General features: G+C 34.4%; 1 protein-coding gene across 1 annotated transcript in view; it reads left to right on the top strand.

Annotated features, from left to right (window-relative positions):
- Nucleotides 1–3,800: 3,800 nt before the first annotated feature.
- LOC129226467 (nuclear pore complex protein Nup205-like) overlaps nucleotides 3,801–22,507 on the top strand; it is a 112,399-nt gene continuing 93,692 nt past the window's right edge. The window contains exons 1-4 of the mRNA XM_054861074.1: nucleotides 3,801–3,922; nucleotides 5,576–5,721; nucleotides 15,161–15,332; nucleotides 21,103–21,321. Coding sequence (XP_054717049.1) covers nucleotides 3,892–3,922; nucleotides 5,576–5,721; nucleotides 15,161–15,332; nucleotides 21,103–21,321 — 568 coding nt within the window. The 5' untranslated portion in view covers nucleotides 3,801–3,891. The remainder of the gene's footprint in view (nucleotides 3,923–5,575; nucleotides 5,722–15,160; nucleotides 15,333–21,102; nucleotides 21,322–22,507) is intronic.

Raw genomic sequence — 22,507 nt, 5'->3', positions numbered from 1 at the left:
CTAATGATTGTCACATTGGCTCCTGTGTCGACAATCAGTCTGCAGGGGTTCCCATTTACATGTGCGTAAATGAAAAGTCCATTACTGCCGCTACTAGAAGAGGAAATCTGCAGAGCTCTGGTGGTGGTGATTTCCTTCCCTCGCGTAGCTTGGCGAGCCGGACAACTCCTTCGAAGGTGCCCTTCACTACCACATTTCCGGCACTTCTGCTCTTGTTTCTTTCGGGCTGTTATGCTGTTCAGATGTCTTGCCAAGTCACCGAGTTCTCTCTCAAGTTCAGCGAGGTGGGACGACCTGGAATCAGACTCCTCAGCTTCCTGAGTCCGGATTAGATTGCGATCCACACGGGTTGCTTCTTGGGCGGCCTCGTATCTCATCGCATTTACTACAGCAGAATTCAGGTCTTTGACATCCGCCATCCGTAGAGCTTTCTGGATTTCCGGATCTCGAACCCCGTCGATGAAGTAGTAGAGTACCAGGTTGTCTCGAACATCCGCAGGACAGTCGCAAAAAGCAAGGTGAGACAGTCTCTCGACGTCCGCCGCTAGCTCTTGCAGGGTTTCCCCGGTTTTCTGGTAACGGGACTTCAACTGGAGTCGGCTGAAATCTTTCTGGCACTTCTCACCGAAGCGAAACTCCAACGCAAATGTGAGGGTGGCGAAATCCAGGCGCTGGCTGTCCGGAATTGTCTGAAGAATGTCCGCTGCGTCACCTCTGAGGGATGCTGCAAGATGGCAGGCCTTGGTAGCAGAGTCCCATCCGTTCGCTTCCGCCACTATCATGAATTGAGTTTTGTAAACCTGCCACGAAGTTTTCCCATCAAATGTGGCCAGTTTAATGGACGGTCGAGCAACAGATGTGCTAGCGCCAAACTGTACAGAGCTGCTTTCCGCAGTCGCCAATCTTCTTTCCATGTCTTTAATTATTTCTTCCTTAAATGAAGTAAATTTCTTGTCTTCTTCTTCCAACTTATTTTCCACATTGGCGATGCGCTCTTCCACAGTATCAAATTTTTCTTCCAGAGCATCAACTTTATCTCCCATGGCGGTTATTTGATTCTCCATCATGGTTTTCATCGACGTTAGGTCACTTTTTATTTCATCTTGACTTGTAGTAATTTTAGCAGTTAAATCACTATTTAACTGTTCTTGGTTAGTCGCCAAACTTTCGTTCAAGTCACTTTTCACAGCATTAATTGCTTTCAGAAGTTGTTTTTATTGGTCATTCATTGCGCGAGTAATCACCATAAAAAAAAATAAAGTCCCAAATTCAAAGTCTTTATGAAAAAATGACCTAAGTCACACTTACTCCAAGAAAGTCCAGAAAAAGCCCCGCGTTGGACGCCAATTGTAACGGATCCGATGCGGCTTCCAACTTTCTTGAAAGGACGACACAGTTCTTGATTAAAAATACAGGAAATTTATTTACACTATGTACAGGAAAGAGCGTCAACAACTGCTAAATTAATCATTCATCAGCAATCAAGCAAATATCACACAACACCGTAAACTCAACGGTTACACACGTATTTACTTCCAAATACGAAAAACAACACAGCGAAATGCCTCGCAATAAACAGAGTTAATACACTCTCAGTACAAATTCTCAATCGAAACTAACTCTTTATCATGCATAACGGCTTTTTATACACACCGAAAGAGTTCTCTCAACTATTCCAGAAAATGCTACACCGTTCCACACTTTCTTATTTCTTTTCATTCACAAATCTTATCAATGAAAAAAATAGGGGGCCCATATACTTCAGCCGAATGTATAGGGCCTGTATATTCATATAGGCCTCTACGCCTCTATAAAATTTCATCCAAATCGAAGATGGTCGAACGGGGGTCATTTGACATGGAATGACTTTATATTTGCTAGTGAAAATAAGTGAAAAGGCAAAGAAAGGTCAAAACTTTTCATTCTTTCTCCGAACGTTGTTCTGAAGTTAGATTTCAATTTTGTATTTCATACCTCCCCCCCCCCCCCACTCCGTACTGAAAACAATGCAATTTGGATACCGTCTTTATTTCATCAATTACATATCTCTTTCGGATTCCAAAAAATTTCTTTGCAACCATATTTTGTGTCGTATTTTTTCACATTAATTTTGTTATTACTTATAAAAATCTCGAACTAACTTATACAGCTGGGTGGCACACTACAGCGGGTTATTTTTTGGGACAGAATAAATACATAACAAAAATGATTATTTATCGACCATTAGAACAAATTTCGCACAGGGCTGCGAAAGCTCTAAGCACGCCCCTGCTAATTTACTGCCTACATATAAATAGAAAAGTGACATGCCCTAAAAAGAGGGAATTAAAAAATTATTTACTATCTCTTGTGGTTTCGGTCAGGTTTTCTTTTCTTCCTTTTTCAAGCAGTCATTTTCACTACTCAAATGCAATGAAACTTATAACAGATTGAAAAGTTTCGACATTTTAAAATATATTTTAAGCAAACATTCAAAAATTTCCCCGCGATTTGGGGGATCATCCCTTTGTTTCCGCACTGCGTACAGGTCATCATTACGTGGAGGACATGGAGTAAGGCCCCTATATTTATACTAGCTGACGCATCAGCTTAAGATTAGCCGTTTTGGATAGGAGGGCGTGTTTGAGTGGTTGTCTTTTCTGTCGAGTTATCCCGTTTGGTGATAAATTCACTGTGAGCAATCGTGGCCCCACTCAATTAATGGCGCTGGCGCTTAATTAATGAGTAATTAAGTATTGAGTGGGGCCATGGAGCAACTATTAGCGACACGTGAATTTTCGTCAAATTTATCGAAATCTGAAATTTTACTATGGTAACCCTAGCAGTGCAGCAATGAAAAATTCGATCCAAAATGGCCAAACTGAAGCTGATGCGTCATGCCTCGGCCTATATAAACAGCGGCTCTAACATGGAGGAGCGATGCGTGTCCGTGTCGGGATTTGAACCACGGATTTTTCTGATGCTAACCCATAGTGCTTTAACCACTGAGCAAAGTTAGATTGTGTAATTTCTGACGTACGCCGCATCACTAGTTCGTTAATCTGAAAAATTATGATTTTTTCCTAATTTTCTAATTAGAATGAAAGAGTTTTAGCTTTTTAAACTCTTCCACTTTCCCCGGAAGTCACCAACAAAATCTGCAGGCTTTTTTCTGTTACTTGCAGACATTGAGCAAGCAAGAAATAAGAAAATGCCTCCTTGCTAATAACAATAAGTACAAGTATAAACAACAAAAAGCACAAATTTACAACTGCAGACTCCGTACTTCAGGGTTGCAAAGAACCATGGGCGCCCATATGCAAAATTGTAAGGGGGGGGGGCTCAGAAATTTTAACCAGAGTTTAAATAGCAGGATATTTTCCCTTGGAGGCAGATTTCAGGATAGATTAGAGTCATTAAAATTTGACATTTTTAATTACTTATTCATTAATCACTGGAGAAGAAATATTTTTATATTTTTGCAAAGAAAAAAGTATTAAAAGCAAGGAAATTCTAATTTCCAAGGGGGACTCAAGCCCCCCTTTTCCTTCTATATGGGCGCACTTGCAAAGAACCCTTGTCCCACTGGAAAAGATGTGAGCGTGTGGATGTTCATCCTGCAAAAAAAATTATTTATTGATCAACTTCGCTAGAAAATAACAAACAACTGATAGTTTAAAAAAAATAATTATTAATCAAAGAAAATTTACCTGCATCAGAGGACAGAAGAGAACCTTTTTTTTTTTGACAGTCATCGTCGCTTTTCTTTCCTCCTTACAGTTTCAAAACGGTGCTCATAACCGTGAAATTCTAAAAGGCTCCCAAAATGAAAGTTACCGGGGTAAACACATGGCTGTAGGGTAGAAATTCAAGATTTAAATTTTTAATTAAAATCCTTGTTATCGATTCACCATGTCTTCTGAAACCGTCGTATTAAATTTAAGTAAGTTTGAGTCGTTTTTTGTATGAATGATCCCGGAAATAAATTATAAAAGTTTGAAAGATCAATAAACGTTATGAATAGTAGTACACTTTTAAATGTCAAAATATTCGTTAAATGATCGATAGCTGAACAATTATTATTGTTTGAGTTCAAGTAGATTTAAATAACTAAAAATCATCTTAGTATGATGAAATGGAATAGCAATTCAGATTTATATCAGCTAAATTCATTGAATTAATATAGCTTAAAGCTGCATGTTTGGGTGATTCTACAGTGAGTGGGCAATTTTACCATTGGGTCATTGGCCGATTTTGTCTGTTATTGTGTTTTTTTGTATAAAATGTTTTCTGTTATAGTTTTCAACTATTTAAAAATATACTTTCGGTAAAATTGTTGCATATTTGACTGTAAACTGTCAAACCTTATGAATTCAAATTTTCACTTTTGTCTGCTGTTTCCCACTTTATATGAATAAATCTTTTGGAATAATCGTAAATATACAGTTTAACTATTTTTGCAGTTATTACTTTGTAAAATATATTACACTAAATCGGTGTTTTTTTCACCCAAAGTATTATTAAGGTCTCCTCAGGAAATCAAGATTCTTGATTAGACTAGTTCTCCCTAAAGAGAGGAAAAAAAAGCTTTTGGTAATAATTTTGTGCGATGATGACTTATTTTTAATACAATATTAGTATATTTTCATAGGGATGGAAACACTTGGAAATGTTCTTCTGATTTTAAAGTTAAAAAATTATGGTTATGGCCAAGGTCAGCTGGGGGGAGAACAATTTAAATTTGGTACTTTTCCGTCAGACAGCCACAAGTGATAATTCGCCAAATGATTACACCCAATGCCAAGCGAGTACACCCAACAATGGTTGTAAGAAAATTGCCAGATTTCTGCATCAGTTTGGTGAGTAATCACTTGACGTTAGATGTAATCATTTGGCGATTTTCGCTTGCACCTGGCTAACGGAAAAGTACCTTAACTTTTACCGGAAAATGGCAAAAATCGTGTCCAATTACATTTAAAAACATTAATTTTGCAAAGCAGTGGGAATGATTGGACCCTACTAAATGATGTGCCTGGGGTTCGCATTTTGGTGTCAAAAACTATTTTTTGTTCTCACTACTGTTCTACTTCAGATGAAACTGACAAAATAAGGCTAAAGTAGTAATATTTAAAGTGCATGCCAGAATGTTGTACACAATTGTATGTATTATTAGCCTTCTCTTTTCCAGGGATGCCCATTCTCCAAAGGCAGTGGCACACCTTCTCATATACTACCTCCCCCCCTCCAATTGAGATTGAAAACCCTGGAAAATCAACCCTCCTAAAATTTCAATGGCACACTCTGTGTCATGGAATTCCCCTCGTAGGTAACCCTGCCTTTTCACTTGCATACAAAGAGAGAAAAACATCACCATTAACAAACATTCTGAAGATCTTCGACCAGCTAGCATTGAACCCAGAAACCTCCAATTATGATCTAAATATAACACAAGTTTTGCACTTACTGAAGAATCACTCATTATTTCTTGAGAGGAAAAAAAATCGTACATTTCAAATATATTCATGGTTAAATTTTTCATTTTGTGTCTTTAAACTTTTGAATTTCATATTGTAAAATAGTGGTTTGAACATTACAGGTGACAACACATTATGGGCTCCATATAAAACTTTGTTCAGTGTTGTGTATGGTGCTATCGCCCTGAAAGATACCAATGCTGTGCAAGACTTGGAAGTAGCTTTGAAGCGCCATAAACCAGATTTAATATGTCTGTTAAAGAATCCGGTACGTTACATTTATTTTTTATAAGTTAAGTTACTATTATTTTTTATTTTAAATAGTGTGTCAATGCCCCAAATTAGAACCTGAAAATATCATCTCGCGGTCATCACAAAGGGCAATTCCACAGTATCGGATTTGCACGAAGTTTTACCAATAAAAAAGTTCATTTTTTCAGAGTTAAAATGGATGAACTGAGCCGTTTTTTCCCCTCAATACTTATACATGTAGGTACAATATAAAAAACCTATAGAATTTCTGAAATAAGTTCAAACTTTAAACATTAAAAATAAAAAACCTCATGGTGTCGGACACAGATTGAAAGAAAAAATTTACTTATATTGAAAAAACTCAAGATTCAGCCAAATGAAGTTTTCAAAGTTTTGACTGCTTGAATGTTTTAAAGGAAAACTAAAATATGAATGATTTTTAAATGTTGACCAAATTAATTAAGGAATAAATAGCAAAAAAAAAAAATTATTGAGGTGTTGGACATACAATAGTTGCTGTGGGAGGTAGAATGTGCAAAGCAGGTAATGTTTGACATGAGATAAAGATCTTAAAAGGATGTTTAACTCTTACAATTGCTATTAAAAGAACAAATAAAAAGCCAAGAATGCATGCTCATTGTAAAAGTCGAATGTGAATGATTTTGAGCATTCAAATTTAAAACAAATGCCATAAAGAAGTGACAAGTTCTTCAAAATACAGCTGTTTTATTTTTACTGCTCATTATGGTGGCAGTTTGTAGAACTAACAGCACGTATTACTTCTGGATAAAAATAATAGCTAAAAGTATCATTACTAAAGACGTACCGAGTAGCACTTTGGCCGAGTACCGAGTACTCGGTCTTTCACTACTCGGCCGAGTACCGAGTTACCGAGTACTCGGCTTTTCACTACTCGGCCGAGTTACCAAGTACCAATTATGTTTTAAGAAGAACCACCGACACACATGTGATGAATTTTGAACTTATTGGAATAGTAGTATAGACCTCCTTGTCCATATAATAGTTTTTAAAACTAAATTCCTGCTGAAATTTAATTACGCATTATATAAACAATTTTGTTTGTGTCAAAAATTTTACAAAAAAAAAAAAAATTTTTAAATTAAAAATAAATAAAAAGTATGATTTATCAAGTTGGAGTTAAAACAAATTACAGTGAAATCCCTCTAATGCAGACACTAACAGGACAATTTTTTTTTTGTCCGCAATAGAGAGGTGTCCGCAGGAGAGGGGTTAATAATGTTATTTGCATTGGAACTGGGGAATTAAAAATTGTCCGCATAAGAGGGATGTCCGTTAGGAGGGGTTTCACTGTATACCAATCAATTACAGTTCTAGTCAACATAAATAATTTTTAAAAACAGATAAAACAAATATGCAGGAACACTGCAGACACGTGTTTCTGACCCCCCATTACAAGGAACGTCTTTTTCAGTGCATAACATGTGAGCTAAAGAATGTAAAGACATACGACAAAAAAATCCGAGTTTTGTCTTTAAATCCACGAGCTCCAATTTTGTGCATTGAAAAAGAAATTCCTTGTAACACCAAATACGTGTCTGCAGTGTTCCTGCAGTGTGCTTTTAACGTTGTTTTATTTCCTTTTATTTTTTAAGCAAAGGTATTTTTATATTTTTTATAACTAATTTTTGTTTGTAGCAAAAATTCATTCTTAATATAAAAATTCCATATTTTCTATACTTACCTTTTTTGCATAATTTTTAATAAATAAGTTTTATTAACTTTGGGGACATTAAAATAAAGATTTATTCCATTGAAGCATTACAAACTTCATTTATCTCAAAATTTAAATTTGACTTATAAATTTTAATTGTAAATGATTGCAGAATATAATGCTTGCTCTTTTTTTTATAAATTTTAGTATCTGTCTTGGACATCATTCAACTTTTTGCAACTACTCGGTATTGGCCGAGTATCTGATCAGAATTTGGCCGAGTACCGAGTACTCGGCAAATTGGCCGAGTAGGCCGAGTACCGAGTAGTTACCGAGTACTCGGTACGTCTCTAATCATTACTTAGTAATGCTAGCATTGAAGCATTATCTGTAGTTATCTATGAATGTTTTTAGTACAAATTCATTTAATTCTGTAATTATAATTTTATTTTATAATATTTTTTTTAAAATCATCATTTTCTATGGGAAAAGGTTGGCAACAAAAATACACTCACTCATTGAGACCTTTTCTTTAACGTCATTTAAGGGGGTCATTAGGGGGCAATTGGCCCTCTCTGACTTTTAAAAGTTAGTGTACTTACAAATAAGTAGGCGTGATTTTTGTTTTTTTTTTCTTTTATTTGCATTGAGAATACACTCTTTGCCCTCCCCCCCCCCGGAAAACGTCGAAATGAAGGGCCTACACTGACATATGAGATTTAACTGAAATGTTATATATATATATATATATATATACAGTGAAACCTCCCTTAACGGACACTCCCGAATAACGGACACCTCTAGTTAACGGACATTTTTGCAAGTCCCAGTCCCTCAATATAGGCCATTCCATGTAATTCACTCTGAATAACGGACACTCCGAATAACGGACAGTTATTTCACAAAAAATTTCCCTTGCGATCGTAGCACTTCCGTTTTTTTTTTCTTTTCACAGAATATCTTAGTAACTGCTTGCCTTACAAAGTTTTCATCCTCCACAACTGATATTCCCCCCCTCCCCCCATCATTTCCTTATCACTGTTTCTTGGAATTAAAAGGGTAACTGTTCAAAAGTTAAGATAAAAAAGAGGAAACGGGGCTCTTTTTCTAACTGGGGCTCTCAGGAGATGCAATTGAGCAGACCGGCGCCGGTAGTAGTCGGCTTTATGGCGCCGTGGTTTCGTTGGATTGTTTAATTTTTAGACATAAAAAAGATTTGCCCATATTCAAGGTCATATTGCCAACTGTCAATCATGCAATAGTGATACTCGAGATAAAATAAATAAATTAACCATAAAAAAGTGTGGGGGGGGGAGGGGGTTCCTCCGCCGAATCGCCGCCGTTGGTAATGCTAAAAAGAGATGTCAAACTGTTTTAAGTAATTACTTTAATTGATTAAATGCTTTTTAAGACAAGTGTGTGCTGTCAGTATACCTTTATTAAGAAAAAACAGATTAATTACACTTGACGTAAAATGTAGTAAACCTTTCGCAATTGTTTCGATTGTGTTCTACAAAGGGAACAACAGCCCATTTTGAAAAAGGTAAATTAAGTAGTTCCTCCTAATAGCGGACACCTCCCAATAACGGACAAAACTTCTAGTCCCTTGACTGTCCGCTATTCGGAGGTTTCACTGTATAAATATATATGTACATTGATTTAGAAAAACTGGAGTAACAGTAATCCGACTATTATTTTTTCTTTAAAAATGCAGTGTGCAGATGATTTTTTTCATCAGCTAGGCGATGTCGAATACCATGTGAGAACTTTGGATCATTTTTACTTCCTCAACCAAGTGCGAAGAAATATAAATGATTTGTTATAATTTAAAAATACTTGCAAAGTAATAGCTAATAGAGTAATAGAGTGTTTAGAAATTGATCGGGCGACTATTTTATTCATTTGCGCAGCAGCGATTAATAATTTGCAGGATTAACGCTCAATCATACATCATGACTGCTGGCGATTTTTTTGTTAGTTTATAGTCCATTGGGCTGACGATTTTTTCGTTAGTTGAAAGTAAACCAACTGGTGCCGAGTTTCAACCTGCGGCTTTGGGCGTGAAGGTCAACATCAGACCACTAAAACACCCTGCTAGCTGATATCTACAAAGTGAGCACTGGCTATGATGTGCCCTAAGATTTCTAAAAAGGGCTTAAGGTTTCTGAATAAGGATTCTTTAAAAGTAACATGCCGTGTACACTGTAAGAAATTTCCTAAACGTCTCAGGTTGTTTACCAGCAACGTTCTGGAGTATTACTTTTTTTCCACTAGATTACGAAACAGTTTCCTAAATTGTTACAAGTAGCTTTAATACAGGTTCTTTACTGTTGTGAAAAATACTTATAGCTAGCAGTGTCAAATTATCAGCAGTGTATCGCATTCAGCTCAAACACGGTCCATCCAGATAAGTTGAGCTCCAAGCCTATGGATACTGAATCATTGCCAGAATTGCAAGCAATAAGCTGTTAGGTATTTGCTTGTAATTCTGGATTTGCTTTAGCCATATTTTCAAAAATACTTTATGAGATTTCTGGGTAAGTGAGGATGGTGTTAAGGTATTGTTATAAACATACATACGTTTTCTATAAAGGTTACTGATTTCTTCTAAAAACGCGATTGGCTTTTATTGGAAAGGAAAGTAAGTTCTTCAAAAAGATTCCAAGTTAATTGCAGGAAGATTAATGACTCTCTGTGGAAATTTTCTTTGTGGAAACTTGTGAAGTGGAAAGCCAGTTATGTTACTGGCAAAACTTAGACCCATTAACTGCCCGTTATTTTCCAGGAACGTTTCTGATTTTGTTTTACAGCCTAGTAACATAAAACCATGTAATGATTGAGGTTGTTATCTTTTGACTATTATGATGCTGACCTGGTCTTCAAGTCTCACAAGCGGTGTCAATCATCCATCACAATTTCCCTTTCTTATGGAGAGGTGAAATAAATGGATTCAGGAACTACTTGGGCTGAAAAATTTTCTGGCGCACATCTTACAAAATGTTGGTTGTTTTACTTACAAAAATGATAATGATATAGTTCATTTGAATGCTAATTTAATCTTGTGTTTTTAGTTATGTTCCTGAAAATGTTACTGAACATCTCGAAACGCAGCCATTTTCACCAAGTGTGGTTCAAGAGAGATTTTGAAAATATCGTTGAAGATGAAAATCTGGAAGAAGTTATTGATGAAATTGTACTAATATGCAGCGAAAAATTACCATCTAGCAGTTTATTTGCAGATAACCTCTATAGTTTATCTCACTAGTCAACAAAAGAAATTCGTGATAACTACTGAAAATTCTTCTTATGATACATTGAAAACTACAAATGATCCAGCTTCATATGCCAACATCAAACTGTCAGTCGAAGAAATTAATGTAGCATTAAATTTGAAAAATCAAGATATTTCTTCTTTTACTTTTCCTTCAACAGGGGGAAGAAAATTTAACCCAATATGGAAAAATGAATTATTACCAAATAAAAGTGTGAAAAATAGAAAATGGCTGGTGTATAGTCAAGAAAAAGATGCTATCTTTGGCTTACCATGTACTCTGTTTGCCCTCCCACATGAACAGTCAGTATGGGGAACAATAGGTTATAGAGGATGGACAGAACATCAAGGGAATTGTGATATTATTTTACATGAAAAATCGAAAGACCATTTATCTGCTCAAATTGCAAGAATACAATGGATCTCGCACAAAAGAATAGATTCGGGGTTAGCTGAGCAGTCAGATAAAATAGTGCGTCATAACAGAAAAGTGATGTCTGTTGTCATTGATTGCTGCCGATATTTAAGTGAAGGGATGCTTGGGTTTCGGAAAAAGCACTTAACCAAAGGAAAACTCATGGATCTTTTCTGACTCTTAAGTAAATACAGTCCAGATGCCAGGGTTTATCTTGAAAAAATTGACAGAGCGAGAACTGAAAAAGCAAAGCTGGGTTTTAATTTCTTGAGCTATAGAAATATTTATGATCTGGTAAACATCATAAGGGTCAATTTTGTTTCTAAAATATTGAATAATGTAAAAAATACCCATGATTTTGGATTCAACTAAAGACATTAGTAAAAAAGAAGTATCAACGTTAGTGCTTCAATTACATTGAGCACACTGGCGGCTTATTAAATTTTCACTGGTGGAGATACCACAGGATATAACCTTTTTCAAGAAGTAATAAGATGCCTCAACTTACTTGGACTTGATCCTAATGGAATTGTTGGTCTGAATATGGATGGAGCAGGTAATATGCGAGGAATATTCATTGGTGTAAAAACTCTTATCCAGAAAGAATTTCCCAAAGCATTCCATATATGGCGTTCATTGCACAGATTTGCATTAGTAATAGAGAAATGCATGAATATTTGCCCCCAAATGAATTTTTTTTTTCTCTTTTAGAGGAAATTGTCTTCATGTCCGGATATAAAAAGCATGATCTCTTTACTAAAAACTTAGAAGAGGGTCCCTCAAAAAAAAATACGACTGAAAATAGTTTTCATTACAAGGTGGTCTTGCAGAAATGATGCACTGCAAGCAGTCGTCACATGCTACAATGCGTTAAAAGAGACCTTCAATGCATTGTCAAATGACACAAAATTTGATGATGACACAAAGGCATCAGCCACGGGCCTGTTAAAACAAATGATGGTTTTTGAAGTTACGTGCTCTATGCATATTGTCTCAGCAATTTTCAAAAGTTTATCACCAATCACAATCATTCTGCAATCTAAAGTAATTGATTACGGTAGTGTAACAAAAATCCTTGCAGATACCAAAAGTAAGCTAGCAAAAATGAGAAGTGATATGGAATGAAAAGAAGTAAAAGATTTAAGTCGAGCCTTTGCTGATGAAAATAATATTGAACAAGCACACCTTAGAAGCAGAAAGCGTGAAATGTTTGCAGACGAAACAGCTGTTGATGAAAACATAGAGGATCCTCTAATAAGAATCAAAGTGGAGGTTTATTTTTATGTGTTAGACTCACTTATTAATCAACTCAATGACAGATTCTCCAATGCTTCTTTTTCAGTTGTTTCGCAAATAGTGGTGTTCTCCCATGACTGAATTTTGAAAATTGCTAAAGAAAATGAAATACTAAACCAAAAATTCTTACCATCAGTAAAAGAGTTATGTGAATTTTACGATCTTGAGAGCAGACAAATAACAGAAGAGCTTGAAAGATGATGATGAGGACTCAGACTGTGACGAATGCCTTACGTCGACTGATCAGTGGATAAAAAAAAGGTTTCATTAGACCTTACAGGTGCTTCCAACATATGTTGGCATTTTCTCAACTCACTTTGTTGTACTGCAGCCTGCTATCGTTACCTGTAACAAGTTGTCCACCGAGAGAAAAATGAGCCGTTTGAAAATTATAAAGAACAGATTAAGGAGTAGTTTAGGAGACGATTGGCTTTCAAGTTTATTAATACTGTCTTCTGAAAGTGACATTCTCAAAAAAATCACAAATGAAGGAATTATTTCTAAGTTTGCTATGTCAAGTGCACAGAGAAAACAGCTTCTTTTGTTAAAATGTTATACATAGTGCATTTCCTACGTTTAAAAAAAATTATTTCTTAGTCTCAGTGTGAATTTTTCCTACCAAGAGGGCATACATATGTTCTGTATACTCTGAAAAAATTGCTGTTTTTTTAGAAGGCATTTATTATTAAAATATGTTTCCAATTTTGCATAAAAGTTTTGCCTATTGTTCCAAATATTACTATTACAACTGTCATAAGTTTTAAACACTCAATTCATTTTTTCAACTTGTAATTATCAAATTAATGATGTTTAATATTTTGGTTCTTTATTTTTTATGTTAATTCAACCAAATTTAGTTTTTTTTTTTTACAATGAATGTAGAAGTTATTTGGATGTAAAAGTTTATGCATAAAAATGATTGTTAAAACATGGTAAAACATTCAGAATTTCTTTAAAACTATCATTCTTACAATATTCGAGTTCTTTTTGTATTCAAAGTGTATGTAAATATATCATTGTCTATACCTGTGATTGCTGTTGTAAATATAAAATTAATTTTCCTATTTGTAATGATTCTGCTTGTTTCATTCAAATTTATAATAAAATTTCTGACATATTATAAAATATGCAATGAAAAGTTTTTTTGTTGATTCTTCTCAAAATAGATTAAAAAAACATATTTTATCAACTCTAGTAAATACTATGATAATAATCATTTCATTCGATTTTAAACATTTAGGCTGCTTTTCAGTGTCTTGGTAAGATAAAAAGAGTGTTTCCAGGGGTCTGGCCAGACGAAATTTGGGTCTGTTAACGGACCCTTCACAAAAATCCGATCAACTAAAACGGACCTTTCGCAAAAATCCTATCGACCAAAACGGACCCTTCACAAAATAAAATTCTGATAAATAAGAAGGGATCTTTCACAAATTATTTATTGAAACAGCAAATCTTTAATCAAAATAATGCATATTTTCTGTGCATAAAACCAATAATTTTGGAACTTTTTTTAAAGTTAAAACAGGGATGAGCTTATACAAAATCAGCTAATTTTGCAAAAAAAAAATTCGGCACTCTTGTGATGCTTCTGCAAACGATAATAAATATAATGCTTGTTTGTTTCTTTGAAAGACAGCTGAAAGTCAGTTTAGTTTTGAATAATTTTGCTTGTTTGTTTTATCATAGCTATTTAGCAGCAGTATTGTTGCAAACTTCTCTGAAAAGACTTGGTAAAGACTTTGCCTCATAAGCACTTTTCTCCCTCACTTCCATGAATTGATAAACAATAAATGAACTTAGAACTTCAAAAGGATTAAAGGGGTTAAGAAAAATTGTGATCGCTTCAAATAAGGTTACCAACTTCAAAATTATCGCCACTTAATGTTTTACCAGCTTGGCAATGTATTTGCGTTTCTATGGTGCAATGTGTAACTGTTACTTTGGAAGACAATTATATGGATTTGATTTTTCGATGCTAACAAGGATGTTTAACTTTAAATCAACTCTTTTATTTACCGTTTTTTCCTCTAGATGCCTACATTTTGAAAAGTGCAATCCTTTTACATCCGATGTGAGAATCATATTTTATTCTTTTTTCAAGTTAACTTCGCTTTATTAGGATACAAATATATGAAAAGTCTCTTTATTTTTGTTACAACGTTTATGTCAAGTTTTTAAAGTGAAATGACATTCTCTAGTATGAGTCAAAAATTAAAATGCTGAAACGTGGTTTAATTTTATTTTTGTTTCAACTGTGTCGATAGATATTAATGATATGCTTATCATAGGCCCCTAAAATGTGATTCTAAAATAATTTTATCAAAACACTTTTCACTTTGAACGTTTTTGTGACGGATAACTCGGCAAATGAAATTACCAGATATCATGGGGTCCGATAAAATGCTTGTGATATCTTTTTAAAAGCACAGGAAGCAATTCCTTATTTTTGAAAAGGGCAGGGCTCATTTTGAGCACTAAATTAAGGGCAGGACGCATTCTGCCGATGTAAAAAAAGGGCAGGGCGCTGTGCCTTTCAAAAACTGCTTAGCAAGAACACAAGTAGATACTATCTGAATGAACCTTTTGTGTGTGTTTTATTTAAATTTTTCTTGTTGTAATTTTGATATGAATGACAATTTTAGTTTGACCAGAAACTAGAAAAAAAAAAAAAAAACTCACAGAATATATGTTTAGCTACTGTTTATTTATCATTTTGTTTCATTAACATTGCACAGAATTTTTTTCCATTGATCACCTTTTAAAAGTTAAAAACATTTTAGCCTCGAAGCCACATACACCGGGAAGCGGTAAAGAAGGCATCATCATCTGGTATTGCTATTACAGGACAGGCTGGACTTCAAATCCTCCCACAGTCCCTCATAGATGAAGCCCTTATCATTAGTGATATGTTCGATTTAAATGAAATTACAGCTTTGGAGTTGCTTATTGCAGGTATTGATTTCATATTTTAAAGAAAGTTAGTAATTTATCATGTAAAGCTCCCTGTTCTAAATTCTAAAAATATTTTGCCATCTTCACATATAAACAAAAGATGTTTTCAGGTTCCTACTAGTATTAATATGATTAATAGATATGATTTTTTATTTCAAATATGGTAGTTTAAAAGAAATATATCAAAATATCATGATATTCAACTACTCACATGTCTCTTACAATTGACAACAGCTTCTGGTGTGTTCTATATAATCACATGGGGGGGGGGAACCCATTCAGGCGCGGATCCAAGGGAGAGGAACTGGAGGGAATGACCCCCCCCCCCCCAAAATCCCAAGTGTATCTAAAAATTTTTAGAACAGAATACAGAAAAATTCTTCCGTTTTTTAAAACTTGAACTTAAAGAAAGGCGGTTGGAAAAGCAAGGAGAGAATTGCAAAAGTGGATCCAAAGATGGAAACTGTTCGAATGCCCCCCCCCCCCTCAAAAAAATCCAAAGTGTACCTAAAACTGTTCAGAAACAGGAGTACGGTCGACTCCCGCTACAACGTGATTCGACTTACACGAAATGGCTATAACACGAATTTTTCACAAGTAACAAATTTTAGAGCAACTGCGAATTATTTGCCCACAACACGAATTTTTCCTGGTAGGAAGTATCAGCTTCTTTATTGGCTACTAAATATTTATTTCATGAATGTTATTACATCCCTTTAAGCATCATTTACAGCCAAAGTTCCCACACCAAACTAGTCCAGTGCATCAAATAACCACTTAAGCTCAGTCACTTTCCTATGCTGGGCTGATGAGTGCTAATAAGCACTAAACTGCAGTCCTCGGCTGGAAATGACTGAGCTGGCGGTGTATTTCATGTATTTTTCATTTATTTTTTTCATTCTAAGTATAAAAGTTGATGAAATAAAATGGCACCTTAGTGTTTGTCTAAAGTTTGTGAAGATGGGAAGAAAAAGAAAGTTTTTCTGATAAAAAAATAAAATAAAAAAGGCTAAAAGATTCTCGATATGCTTGAACAACTACAAAACGTCGACCGTAGCGGGACAATAAATGGAATGAATCTTCCATACGTACAATTAAAAGTCAAAACAAAAAGATATCCGTTAAAGTTCAGAACTTAGTTTTCAATATTGCAGCTCGCAAAGCAGTCTAGCAAAGTAAATATTATGAAAATGGAAGCTGCTGTTGTATTGTGGGAGGATCAGGAAGAGGAGATGTTGCCACAAATTGAAACATTTTAAGAGAAAAGGTGAAGCAACCGTATTTAAAAATATTAGATAAGAATAATGATCGGATCATGGAACATAAATCATCAGTATCTTCATTTTTAACTCTTAAATATTGTTACTGTATCTTCTGTACTGTATAGTGCATCATTTTCATAGCTGCCAACTTGTAAGATTTAGCCTTACATTGTAAGATTTTTGAAGGTATTGTAAGTTTGTAAGATCTTATGGCATAATTGTAAGATAATTAGGTTTTAGATTTCTGAGGTATTGCTTTTTTTTAATGAGTTTCTTGTTATGTTGCTTCAGAAGAATAAAGAAACTGCAGATGAAGAGCCTAAGATAAGCTCCAAAGTGAAAACTTTTGTTGTGAATAAGTTATTGAAATAAAATTTTTGAATGTTGCTAAGTCAGCAACTTAAGAAAGCTTAAGTTCCAGTTAAAGTAGTTTCAGCAAAAGCAGCTGACTGCATTAATTTATGAAAGAAAAAGTAAGATAATACGGCAAGTTATTAGTTTCTTCCAAAAGAATATTTTTAAAGATTAATATTAAATGATGCATCTTACAGAAAAATATTAGACAATATTTTAAAAATTCACACTTGTATTCTTAAATTTTTAAATGCACAGGCCTGCCTTTTTGAAACTAACTGCTTGTTGTAATCCTATGTTTCTCTTTTGTAAATCCATTTTTTTTTCCTGATTAATTACAAGTAAAGATATGAAAATATAATGTTTTTAATTTTAACGGTTTGTTGTGTGTTGGTTAAAAAAGTGTACAAATACACCCACGGCATGCATTGTAAGATTTTTTAAGTTGATATGTTGGCAGCTGTGCATTTTAGTTTTGCTACATGCTGTGTGTACCATGTTGTTTCATTTTATTTCTTTCATTCCCATTGGTCATTCATTTTTTTGCATCTTAAAGTATTTCATGTTGAACAACAGTTTTTTATTTTTTAAATACAGTAAAAGTTCAGTTTTTTATGTAAGAAACTAGTGTATGGTTAAGGAATGCTTTAGAGTAGTTTGAGGGGTATTTAAAGTGTAAAAGTATTTGGTGAGCTTTAAAAAATTTGTATGCATATATTTTTCCACAATGCAAAATTTGGACTTACGCAAGCAGTCTCGGAACGCACCCCTCACCTAAGTCGGGAACTTGACTGTACAGGAAAATTTTTCTGTTTTTTTGAACATGAACTAAGGTATCAGGAAAAGCAATTAGACAACAGCAGAAGCAGATCCACAGAGGGGAATCTCCCCCCCCCTTCCGCCTCCCAAACCTGATATACCTAAAAAATTTCACTACAGAGTGCAGGAAAATGCTTCTGTTTTATAGAACTTGAACTTGAAGAAAAGTTCCAGGAAAAGCGATTACAAAATCAAAGCTGATCCACCAAGGGGAACTGGAGGAATGTCCCCCCCCCCCCCCCCCCCCCCCGGCAAGAAAAAACAAAAAATCCATGTACCTAAAAATTTTTTAAACAGAGTGGAGGAAAATTCTTCTGTTTTATTGAACTTGAAGAAAGGTCCGGTGTGAAAACCAAGGAGAGAATTGCAAAAGCGTATCCAAATAAGGGAACTAGGAAATGTCCTTTTCTAAAACACAAAATCCCAAGTAAACCAAAAAACTGTTCAGAAAACAGGGTAAGGAAAAACCACCGGTAGTTGACACTTAAAAGATTATTTTTTCTATTTATTAACAATTTAGCTTGGAGGGAATTCATCCTAAGAGAAACTTTTAATACGTGATAACTGTACCAACTAGTGTCCTATTATAATGCAACAAAATAATTAGATTAATAAAATTAATGCACATTTTTTTTAAATAAAGAAAGACTTTGGGTTAGAGTTGACGCTAAACTGAAACGAGAACATTAAATTGTTGACACACCTTATTTTTAGTAGTTGATATAAGATTTGACATAGAAAACAGGAATTGCTTGATAAATGAATTTGTGCCTACTTAGTTGGAATTCAGGAATTGCGCTGCCGGATCTAGGCGGCAGCAATATGGTTCTTGGCTTACCTTTTGTACACGGTCAATACCCTTTGCTCCCCCCCCCCCATCCCCAGTTCCCCGTGTAGCAACTTCTAGAAGGATGCAAATTTACGCTATCTCTGTTGTTTTTTTGTTGAACCTCGATATAAAATTTCAAGGAAGGTGGGTAAGAGTGGCAGGATTTAGCTTTTGCTCCGGTTCTGAAAAATCGAAGATCGGCCACTGCAGGAATGTGAAGATAGTTATAGAAAAATACAAAAGTTTAATGCTTCCCTCATAGGTTAAAAGTTATGCTAAGTTATAAGACTGAGAAGTTTACATGAAATAAAATGAAAGAAAGGGAGGTTCAACTGAACCAATCGCTGCCACCAGAGGTCTATTGTACTAGTCCCCAAACAGAAGTCTTAAATTCAACCAGCAGCTGAAGTAAAATTCAGCAAACACCCAATTGGAATATCATTAATCTCCCATGGTTCAAACAAACAATGACCAAGGTGTTCAAACCTATAGGCAGAAAACACTTTGCAATCACACAGGGTGTGAGTAATAGTTTCCTCATTAAAGAAGTAACCTCTGCAAATTGGATCATTACTGATAACTATTATAGCATGGTGCTGCTTTAAGGTGTTAATATCAGTAAGGACCAAAAGGGTTCATAATTCTATTTTTGTTAAGAAACGAGTATTTCGGCATATGAGTATTTTTGGACTACGTTGGGACTATTCTGCTCCGGTCTCTACACGGAGTAAGTTAACACAAAAATTCAAGTTCAGGGACTGAGTAAATATTTTTCATCCTACTTAAAGGCTCATCGATATAGCACAGTACAGCTTCCCAGTTTCAGTTCAATTTATCCACTTTAGGACCATTTCCAATCTCCCAATTTTTTTACTTGCTTTTTGCATCTGTTTTCCAGTAATAATCTTTTAAAATAAGTCTTTTTGAACACAAACCTGTTTAAACTGTCTTTTGTATTCATTTGGTGTAAAGTTATCATAAAATTTAAAACTTCTACAATTCAGTGACACAACCAGAAGGGGTGGAGCAGAGGGCGGGTGCCACCCACCCTAGAATGCTGATTAGAATGTTTTTATAAACATTTCTTATAGAGATAATAATAGACCTTGGGAAAACAAAGTCATTTTAATAAATTGAAAAAAAGAATGTCGCGAAAAATCTAAATTTCTTTTGAAAAGAATCTTGAAATTAAAATTTTCAGTCGTGGCGATTTGTAGATCAGTTAATTACATCCCCTCCCTGTTTTTTTTTTCTTTTTCCTAGTCTGTCTAAAAATAAGAAAGTCTTCATAATGCTTCTCTTTGGAAGCCCCCCCCCCCCCCCCCCCCACCGCCGAAACTTTTTAAGAATTCCTGGGGAGACGTACAAAACACCTTGCATTCTAAAAACAACGAGAATTGTTTAATATTGCTTTTTTTTGGAGGTTCAAATTTGAAAAATTGCCAAAACAGTAACGTTACCAAATATGGTCTACAGTCACATTTTTAAAACGTCAATTGCGAAAAATTTCGGGATAAGGGCCCGAATGTTCTTGTAGGAAGGCAAAAAATGAAGAAATTACAATTTCGAAAAATTTAAGGGGTTAAAGCGTTTAAATCCTTCATCACTGAATATCGCTTAAATACTTTGTTTCTTAGGACTTCAATTTCGAAACATTTTTTGGGAAGAGCCCCAGAACCCCACTGCTTGTAACATCATCAAATTTAGTCTGTAACTGCGTTTTAGGAATTTAAATTTCGAAAGATTGGGTGGAGGGGTGATCGATTTAGGTGATTTTTTTTTACAAAAAAATCGATCGGTGGCAAACACCCTTTAATCCTCTTTTATTTTGTTATATTATTATTAAAATATGTAAACTAAAAATTAAGGTTTCTTTCATTACTCATAGTATCTAATATTTCGTTTTACATTTTAATCAATTTTTAATGGAGTTAATTTAGCATTAGCTGTTTTACTCATTTTTCTTCTTTACACAGTTGTATGATTCAGAAATAAAAAATATGAATTAGTTGGTGCATAAATCATAAGACATTTTCTTTTTTTTTTTCTGACCAATGTTTAATACTTAGGCACTTTTAATATGAATTACAATTGTTATAATACTAATATGTTTGTGAACATAAAATAAAAAGGAATATTATATTATTTTGTTACATTAATGATGTATGAATGCATCATAAAAATACAGTACATAACTTTTTGGTCATTTTTAATAAAAAATAAACAATATTACTATGATTAATAATTTTTGTATTGGTAATAACGTAGTTGAAAAAATAAGTATAAAAAATATCATGATATTTTCAAAATAAATATCAGATATACCCTGGTTATGACCCCTGCAAATGTCTTCCTAATGTTTATTTCATAATGTTGGCAGCTGTGATATGTTGAACTGTGCTTAAAATTAGTTGATCCAGAGATCAGCATTACTGCTTACACATGTATAATAGTATATGTAGTAGTTATAAAATATGCATTACCGTATTTTTTTTTGCCCACATAGGTCAGCAGCAACAACCTCGTTTTCCGGGCTTAACTCGAGGCTTGGTTGCAATGTTACTGTATTATGATGGTCGTCGCAATTTGGTCAATGCTCTGCAACTTCTGGTTCAAGCAAGGGAAGGGAACACATGGACTTTAAACCTTGGACTAGAATTGAAGTCGGTCATCATGAAATTTACGGATCAGCTGAAAGAAGAAGGGCTTATGATGAAAATAATAGGTGATTCCTGGTTCTGTTTGCTATTAAATTCCTTACTTGTTCAAATTTAAAATACATTTCCTATGCACTCATTTTCCTCACCTTTTTTTTTTCAATTAAAAATGTCCCTTAGATCTGAGTAAATATGGTAGCAAAATTTAGAACAAGAATTTTTCACCTAAATTGTTCATATTCTCCTTGAAAATTCCTCAAGTGGGGAAATCTGGTCATCCTTTCAAGGCAGTCACTTTTTAAGCACTTTTGTTGTACTTGGAACTGCTGTCACAGAAAAATCTGAGCCTGCGTTTGCTTATATCTCAGCAACTAGAGCACTTAGAGACCTCAGGATTTCACTAAATGATTTGCTTAATCTTATGGTACAACTTAACACTGAAAAATTCAGTTCTAAAATAAAATTATCATTTCGGTTAGGATTCAAAACAGCAAATCTTAATATGTATATTTCTTATGTGCATATGTTTGTAGTCATAAGGCTTTTAAATGGCTGGACCGATTTTGATAAACTTTTTTGTGTGTAATTAAGTTGATCTGAGAATGATTTAGAGTCGCAATGGATTGAATTGGAAACGTTTTTGTTAATGAATTAATTTTTTTAAACATTTGATGCTTATAGCTCTTAGATGATTAATATTTATTTTAACATATTGTTAAGCAAGAATTGAAATATACATTTAACCCGTTGCCAAAGGAGAAAAAGAAACTCAGCTCTGCTTTCTGTAGTGAACTAATTTATTGAAGCATTGGATGGTTATATATCCCAAATGACTAATATTTATTTTAACCTATTGTTGAGCAAGAACTGAAATAAATTATTTACTCGTTGCCAAGTCACAATAAGAAAGCCAGCTCCGCTTTCGCAATGAAAATTTCTTACTGTGATATGTCAATTGAGAATAGATAAAACGTAGAGAGAGTGAAGCCTTCATTTCTTGAAAGTAACAATTTTGGGTTTCGTAATATAATTTAAAGTACTGGAAGAAATCGGGTTTCTTGACTAGGTTCACACAACACGTGTCTTCCTGTCTTCATGTTGATCATGTGACAAGACCATTGCCTCAGATTTTCCTAACCAAATGATCAGAAAGTATTGTACCTAGTAAAAAAAATTTTTTGGATCAAATTCATCTGAGTTTTGGCTTTACTGGCAAGGAGATTTTAAGGATTATCAAATTAATCAGTGCATTAT

Source organism: Uloborus diversus, chromosome 7, assembly GCF_026930045.1.
Source record: "Uloborus diversus isolate 005 chromosome 7, Udiv.v.3.1, whole genome shotgun sequence".
NCBI classification, from domain to species: domain Eukaryota; kingdom Metazoa; phylum Arthropoda; class Arachnida; order Araneae; family Uloboridae; genus Uloborus; species Uloborus diversus.
Note: the sequence above shows the minus strand (reverse complement) of the source record. Positions and strands in the feature narration are given on the sequence as shown.